This window comes from Trichoplusia ni, chromosome 22 (assembly GCF_003590095.1).
Source record: "Trichoplusia ni isolate ovarian cell line Hi5 chromosome 22, tn1, whole genome shotgun sequence".
In the NCBI taxonomy this organism is placed as follows: Eukaryota; Metazoa; Arthropoda; class Insecta; order Lepidoptera; family Noctuidae; genus Trichoplusia; species Trichoplusia ni.
The window spans coordinates 3517248-3525834 of NC_039499.1; the positions used below are offsets into that span (position 1 = coordinate 3517248).

At 34.4% G+C, this 8587-nt stretch overlaps 1 protein-coding gene across 1 annotated transcript in view; it reads right to left on the minus strand.

The window, feature by feature from the left end:
- Window positions 1-1293: 1293 nt before the first annotated feature.
- LOC113504450 (nitric oxide synthase-like protein) overlaps window positions 1294-8587 on the minus strand; it is a 36423-nt gene continuing 29129 nt past the window's right edge. The window contains 16 exon segments of the mRNA XM_026886735.1: window positions 1294-2042; window positions 2470-2661; window positions 2734-3007; window positions 3086-3173; window positions 3599-3809; window positions 3891-4060; window positions 4139-4292; window positions 4376-4600; window positions 4602-4625; window positions 4947-5176; window positions 5261-5370; window positions 5447-5474; window positions 5477-5501; window positions 5573-5678; window positions 5856-6112; window positions 6201-6315. Of these exon segments, the coding sequence (XP_026742536.1) occupies window positions 1932-2042; window positions 2470-2661; window positions 2734-3007; window positions 3086-3173; window positions 3599-3809; window positions 3891-4060; window positions 4139-4292; window positions 4376-4600; window positions 4602-4625; window positions 4947-5176; window positions 5261-5370; window positions 5447-5474; window positions 5477-5501; window positions 5573-5678; window positions 5856-6112; window positions 6201-6315 (2320 nt within the window). The 3' untranslated portion in view covers window positions 1294-1931.

Sequence of the window (8587 nt, forward strand, 5' to 3'; positions counted from 1 at the left end):
TAAGATAAGAAATGATGAATACATTCGTCATAATGATAACGTCATTTGTGATGTACGCAAATTGATTGGAAAATCGCATATTTTATTACTTATGTTATGTACTTTTATGTACCTTTTATCTGTTTGAGTAAACAGTAGCACTTGGTTTATATAAAAAGCAAAACAAGTTTTTGTCAGACCAGTTTAGCACTTAGGTTTGCAAACTTTGGCGAAAGTTTTGATTTCATTTAATAGTACAAAGCCTAAGTTTATCGATTTTATGATTAACTCTTTGTTATTTCACTTTAGTGGTTTCATTATGCGTGTTTGTTGCAGTCATCTGTCGAATGGGACATAATTACGATAGGTTCAAAGTATATAGGTACGTATCGAAATAGAGTTGTAGCATAATTCAGTGCGTCTATATAATTAAGGGAACAGGACGATCAATGAAAGTCAGGTGTATTTTCGAATACGAAGGAACTTTATTTGACCAATAACAGACAAATATTCTCGTAATCCATCATAATTATCTCCGTTTAACATTTCCGAACAGAACAATATAGTTCAATATTAGATGAAATAGTGCGTTACGATAATATTTTGCGTGATATGAACTCGATAGTAACATTGTCATTAGTCTTAAATGTGCATTCGATTAAATTTATAAGATATGAATTTGTAAATATCCGGCAAAGACAGTTATTATATGATATTTTAATATAGAAATATTAGGTAACATCAGAAAAGATTTTTATTTATTTGTATATTAAATTCTCATAATACGAATAATAGAAAATATGAATACATTTCTTAAGATTAGTTTAAGGATCACAAATTTAACACTCACACCTAATAGTCAAATATAAAGGACATATGAATTTAAATACATTTGAATAGACATTATTAATATAGCTGCTCATTATATTCATTATAATTTTATTAAATATACGCGTTTAACATGGTCGTTTTGGTAATAGGTAGGTAATATTGATAAAATCTTAAAACAATTATAAACTTCACAGAAAATCTTCAACTTAAAGTATTTATTTAAATTCTAAAACATTCACGATTACATTATAACTTAAAATAGTTTTTATTTACATTGATAGCATAAAATAACTAAGTACCACGATCTGTACATTTGGCGATGTAAGCATTACAACATGAAGAGGTTGTAACAGCGATTAGTAAAGAAATTCAATTCATTTTGAAAGTATTTAGCGACTCACTAGACTAGTTAAAATTTGTATGATCATCTACTAACAAAATATAATTATAATTATAACATTGTTGTTAGCGATAAGTGGACAATATTTTATTTTATGACGTCAATGAAAGTCATTATAGATTTATATAATATATCAATATTAAATGGAATAAAATTACATCTAGATACTATGTAATAGGTAAATTCTCATTATACTGAAATATTTTAAAGTCAATCATTATAATATTATTTTCCAATAATTATAAGAACTGGTAAGCTTTTAGAGGGTAACGTAAAATACGGAAATGCCTTTTGTGCGTTATGAAATATAAAATCACCCTGCTTGGAATTCATATAAAATAACAATATAAATATTTATAAACATTTCAGCAGCCTCGAGACGTGAGCATCCAAAAATAATAATACTGAAATGGAATGTAACTCTGGAAGTGAAGACTATGTACAATAAATTCAAGACCGTTATCACGCACAACCCCTGTAGCTTAATGGCACAAACAAATTCTTACCAAGCGAAAATATTCTAATTGACTCACCTTAATTAGATCAGGCAACGTAAGTCGACGATGCTAAGGAAACACGTAATTTTGAAGCTTATAAAATTGAGATCGATGATGGCGTTATTTGGAACGGTGTTTTCCCGTTCTGTAGTCCAATCATTTAGTATGCAGGGTTGGTAGATGAGCTACGTGAGGGAGTTGGGATGGTAGCGTGAGGACCGGCGTCATGGCAGCGCGGCGACGCGGTTGCGGCGCGCCGACTCCCGCGACGCCGAGTGCACCTCCGCCGTGCGCAGAGTTATACCGAAGATGTCTTCGTGGTAACGATTCTCCTCCTAAATATTCAAAAAAATGAATATATACCCGGATCTATATAAAAGCTAATTAATATAAAGCTTGATATAAAAAGTCTGATAATACAAATAAAGGTATTTTTTTTTTCTAAAAACCCTAATATTTTGTTCGAGTCTGTGAACACAGTCATAGTATGAAAACAACTGTGTAAAAATAATTCAATAAATATTGTTATACAACTGGGTAGCAAAATAGACTTGACACGTCATCTAAAGATTAGCTTTAGCTGACTAAACACGAATTCCTACATATCGCTAAATAGAAATGGTAGGTTCTGTTGCTGACTGAGCAATCATTTATTAAAAAAGAGATATATAATTAGAAGGAAGTCAATAGACATTGTAGTTTATAGTGACTACACGTGATAGGGATAATTGCGGTCATAAAAATAATATGACGATCACGAACCTTGAGCATAAACATGAAGCTCTGTACTTGGTCATCAGTCATGTTGCCATGTTTCTTTATGATCCCCTTTAGCTTCTGATGGACATCTTCAGCCATCTTACAATCACCGCACACGTAGAAATGAGCTCCTCGATTTATCAGCAAGTCATGTATTTCGGGACCTTCTTTTTCTGCCAGCTCTTGGACGTACATCTAAAAGTAACCATTTTATTAAAACAAGTGCACAATTTAATCATGGATCAGAGGCGGTTCTAGATTACTTACTTTAGGAATATTCTTCTCCCTAGACAAAGCAAGGAAAACTTTGGAGAGAACCCCTTCCTTAAGAGCCTGTTGCTTTTCCTCGCGATACAAGTCCATATTATTGGTTCGACATCCGAAGAACAGCCAGACTGGACCAGCGCTTTGACGATTACGAGAGTTGTTCAGCTGAGCTCTGCGATGATGCCAAAAACCACGGAATGGAGCAATGCCAGTTCCGGGGCCTATAAGTATCAATGGAACTGATAGGTCCTGAGGCAGATGGAAGTTTGGAGCGCTAGAAAACACAATTTAATAAGTGATTTTATACGGAACGGTAGTATTTGTATGAAAAAAAGAAGCGAATGTCAAATACCTGCGAATAAACAGGTACACCTCATCGCCGGGCTTGCGGTCCATGAGATAATTCGAGCAAACGCCATAATGGACAGGTCCTTCGCCATCTGTTTGTATAGTATAATGTATATGACATCATTGTTTTACTACAACTAACCGCATCATAAATAGAAAATCATAAAATAATGCTGATTAACCTCCCAAACATCGATGTCGCTAATATTAGAAATCTCATCTATCAAATTGTTTGGAACGGACGTCGTTTCATTCGAAATTAGATCATATTATAAACTGAATTTCAATGGAATTCAGTGTTTCAGAGTATGTGGGTATTAGCAATAATAAACTATGAGACATTAATGCATTACATTGTTTACCTACGCTCAACATTATAACGGGCTAATGTTTAAGATATTATACAAAAGCCACATGGGTACCATATGAAGCAATTTTACAAAAATATTTATTTAAATTCCGAAGTTCTCAAGATATGGGTTAATTTTCAGCTTAACCTCTTTTAACTAGTACTTACCTTGAGTCCTGTAAGTAACTACGGCGACAGTCAAATGCAGACGTTTCGGGTGAGCTATCGGAGACGAGGAAATGGAGTAAAATCTTGGTTGCAAAGGAGACAAAAGTGCAGCTAGTAGTGACGCACTTGGTCTGGCTGAAGGGAATTGATCTAACACTTCAGATACAGTCGGGAAATTGAAATGACGCCAATCTTCGTAAGCACCCGGATCCTAAACAAAACAGTACAAATTATACTTTCCTAAATATTTTTAACCAATTTATTATTTTTGTTCATAAGCTTCAATACTAACTGTAGCAAGAATATTCAATTGTTTGCTCTCTTCTTCATTTTCACAAGTGGTAGCTAAATATTGCAGAAGAATCGTTGTTGGTGGTGTGGTGATGTCCAAAAACCTTGTGAACAGTTCACGGACACTCACAACTGGAAGCCTCTCGTGTTTCTCCCAAGACTTGACAGGACCTGTATTAATATGTATTACATTATCTTCAATCCATTATACTTAAGTAGTAAGATAATTCACTCGAAAGTTATTGTTACCGCTTGATGTATGGGTTTCCTTCATAAGTTGCAGTTGCTGTGGTTCATCATAATCATCAACATCCTTCAGTCTAACTAGTATGCTATCAACCAATTCCTTGCGATTGCACGCAATTATTCCTACATGATCTCCTGGATCATATTTAATTTCTTCCTGTAAATCAACATGCTCATGATATTTTAGAGTTTTTTCAAAGGATCCATTAAAGGCCATGTTAAATTTGAAAGTTAAGTTACCTTTGGTTCCATATCCAAGAATATGGTAGATCTTTCAGCAGAATCATCACCTAAGTCTTTATTTGCTCTAACAACACAGTGCACAAACTTTTTGTTCAGTGCTGATTGTAGAGCGCCTTGCAAAGTAGGAGCGCGAATATCAGGTCTGGCAAACCGTACAGTTTCCTCACTTAGAGCTACAGTACCCAGTGCTCTTTTAGCTTCTTGCAATGTTTCGTCGTCATCCCAAACAGAACGTTTCGCAAGATACCTATAGATGCAAATAGATTTGAAAACAACGGGAAGACAATGATGAAGCATAAATTCATGTCATAGATTTTTTTTACAAACAACGACGGGCATCAATATCATTAGAGGTATGACTAACCTTTTTAACATTATTAAAAACCTATAATTTAATTTAATTTTCATTATCAATGAGTTCATCTTTGGAATGACGTGCACAAAGTTCTAGTTTACAAATTACGTTAATGAAAAAAATAACATAGGTGCTGTATTGTTCAGGAGCTGCAAATGGTGATTCGTTTCTCGATAGTCATCAATTAGTAACAAGTCATTTCTAAGAACTTACGTTGAAAACGCCAGAGGCCCATTTCCGGAAGGCCTGGTCTTGTCCGCACATTTCGTCACCGGTCGCAAGGTCATGGATTCGTTCCCCTCCGAGGTCACCAAGCAACTTGTCCACGTATTTGCCAAAGTTACAGAAATTTGGATACGCGCTCGAGCCTAAAGCGAACACCGCGAAACGAACGTTGCTTAATGGACCAAAACTGTCAATAGATGTGGCATCTGTCGTGCTTCCTAAAATTGTCGACGAAATTGGATTAGGTAATGCATATTCTTTGTCTACTATGTGATTGTTCTCACTCGTTTCGTTATCATTACCTTTCAATGATTCTAATCGGCTCAGTTTTTTAGGGTTACCAGCTGCGTATCTTTGCAGTTCAATTTGGCTGTTTGCTTTAATAAAAGATTTGGGTGTCAGCATTTGATTCCTGGAAATAATTTAACTGTTAATATGTTTATCATTATCGCCAAAGTATTTAAAAATTTCAACCGCATTTGACTTACCCGGAGCTTTCTTCCTGATCAGCATAAGAAGCTCGCAAAGGTGCTCTCCAAAAGCCTAAAATGTTTAATAGTTAATGACGTACAATATTAACTTTCTTTAAGTCATTGTTGCTTATAATTACTTACAACTCCATTTTCAGGTGGATCGCCATTTCCAAAAGTGGATGTGACGACCAACAGCAAGGCTTCATGCTCAATCGACGTTATGTCATAATCAGCCATGCAGTTGTACCTAAAATCCATGAAACATTTAGTGCCAACGACCCTATTTTCCTGGTTAACGTTGCCGTGAAAAATAGTTCTTAGAAGTAACGTGAAAATGATAAGCAGAAAAAAGGTTACAAAAACTCGTAATTTATAACAGGATAAACAACCATTTTATGAATAGCTAATTGCTTTGTTTAGTTACTTTTTTAGTGATCTTACCTGGGCGTTGAAAGCATGCCCGAAAATAACTCCTAGTTCCTTAGCAAACTGTTCAGATTTGCCTGTCTCCGTTGCATACAGAACGGTTGCCTTGATTCTTTTGGACAGGGCACGTCCAAACAGTTTTGATGTGAACTTCACAGCTCGAGCAATTTGTTTGAAGTGGAATTTCCTATTAATTGGTCTCTTGCCTGTAATTGGCTTAGATTTCTGCCATTGATGAGTCTTCCATGCTGGTTCCTACGTTTTTAAAATGATACAAATTTTAGATAATTTTATACAACTAATTAAACAAAGTATAGCATTTGGCATTATAAAATGTAATAACCTGATATTCGTAGGATGGCTTCAAATAGTACAGCGCCATCTCTTGGTGGAACACTGGTGTTATCGAAGACGACATTGGCGGCACGATCCAGATCCAGTCAGATGGGCATCCCGACCTGTTGATGATCATAAATCTTAAAATTTTGTTTTTATTTTTCTATTAATATTTATATTTAGAGGATCAGGTTAATCATGGGAAGCAGTGTCAAAATCATGGTGACTTGTTCTGAGAAAAAAGGAATTGTATTTAAAGTATGCGAAGACGAAATCAGAAAATCCATATGTCATTAAAAAAAATTATTAGTTAGAAATAATTATAATTAATACCATGACATCACAATAGTTTAATACGTTTAACACGGGACCTTAAATACAAAATATTCGGTGCTAAAATAAATTGATGTAAATAAGATGTTCGATAACTATGAGGAAAATCTCGCTAGCTCTGGCCACAACGTAGCAAAAATAAATTATTCATTAATTAATGTAATGATAACCATAATGAGTGACCAGTCTACAGGTTGCAAGCAAGTATTATTATTTACATAAACTCGTGTTGAACATTTGTTTTATTTAAATAATACTAGTAACGCCCACACAAAAATTGTAAAAGGAATTTATTGATAACGTTAATGCATTCTTGACAATTATGTATAGATAACGGACTAATTCACTGACGTCTTAGATTATTCAGTTACTTTATCTTTATCCGAAGAATAATTTATTAAACAATTGAAATAATAAGTATCTAAGAATTACTTTGAATAAATGTACAAATACTGAGGGCAAATCGCATCAAAGAAAACGATGTGTACTTTTTCGATCAGTACTTTTTTTTGGTTTGGCTGAAGACGTAACTACAGCATGTAAGATTAAGCTTTTTCACCCAAATGAAGCTAGAGAACCGTTTAGTACAATGAAAATCTATTTATAATATTCCAATTATAATAATTGTAAAACTTTAAGAAAAATAATAATTTCACAAGACCTTCAATGACTCTACCAAAATATGTATTAAAACCATATCCAAATAACTTTGGTGCATCGCCACGGTGGCCTTCTAAATTGTCACGCAAACTGAGTAATGTAATATCATAGGCCCGACGACGACAAAATTGAATTAGTCTCGATTAGCCCACGAAATTATTTCGGGAGTTCTCGTAAGCTTTTGATCACAGCTCCTAATTTCGAAAAACGTTTTCTAAATCGAACTAATTTTGTTAGGGCACTTTTGAGGTTATAATAATTGAGGTTCAATTATATAAAATTTGATTAGGTAACATTGTCCCCAACGATGAAAGAAAAGATATAAGCAATGCCTGTTTTCTTGTGTGTAAAATTCTCCGAATAAACTGTTATTTTTTTCTAGATCTTGCTCTTTCCTATCGTCTATTACTTCTAAGAAAGCTGTATGGCACACCTATATTAACTTTTCTTAAAAAAGGCGTTACAATAACTCATCATCACGGTTTATTACGCAGTTCATGACGTTTACTGACAATGTACGCGTGATCAAACGAGTTCATGATTCATAGTATGAGAACGAAGCAGTTCTAAACAAATACTTCAGCATCATGCCCTATTCACGATTTTCACATTTTCTAAGAGGCCTCTAATTGGAGTCTTGTGTTACAACAAAGAGGCTATTATGTTTCGATAGTGTATCCTAACAAATTGGTCTTCCATTTAATTATAAGAATTAGACCTCAATCGTTATTCAGACACTGGTTTTAAATGTTTTACATTTTGATTTAGAAAGAGGAATCAAAACAATCAATGTTACCCCAATTTTATTTGTAATGTCTACATTTAAACTACATCGACATATTCGTTTGACGATAGGAAACTAGGATCGTAAAACAGAACATTGCTTTTATAAAGACTACAGGCGTATCACAAGCTATGATTTGACACCATCTCAGACACAGACTAATGAGATGACGTCACGGCACACGCTAAAGTGAAGCGGCAAACCAAAACAGTCACACGATAGTTCAAAACAATGATGTTTACACGTCCTTCTGGCCACATGGTCTTAACCAATCAGTACACCGTACATCTGCAAGGCTCTAGTGCCGACAGCTTTATCATTTATCAGGTCTGCATGTAATTAAGTCTAGTTTTCTCATCCGCAATGTGTTTACTACAGCGGGCGCGACAATGTCGAAATATTGGTAGTATAGGTAGTTGTTGTGGTTATGCGTCATAACGCCTTGCGGAAGATGTCAAGTTTGCTTGGTCAGTTGAATCAGTTGTAATATTCTAGAATTGTACCGATTTTATTTAATGTTTTTAAATAGGTATAACAGATGACAGAAGAAGGTAATAAAACGAAGATAGAAACAGTTGCTTAATAAAGTCAGACTTTACTTTTAGAAACTGTTTGTA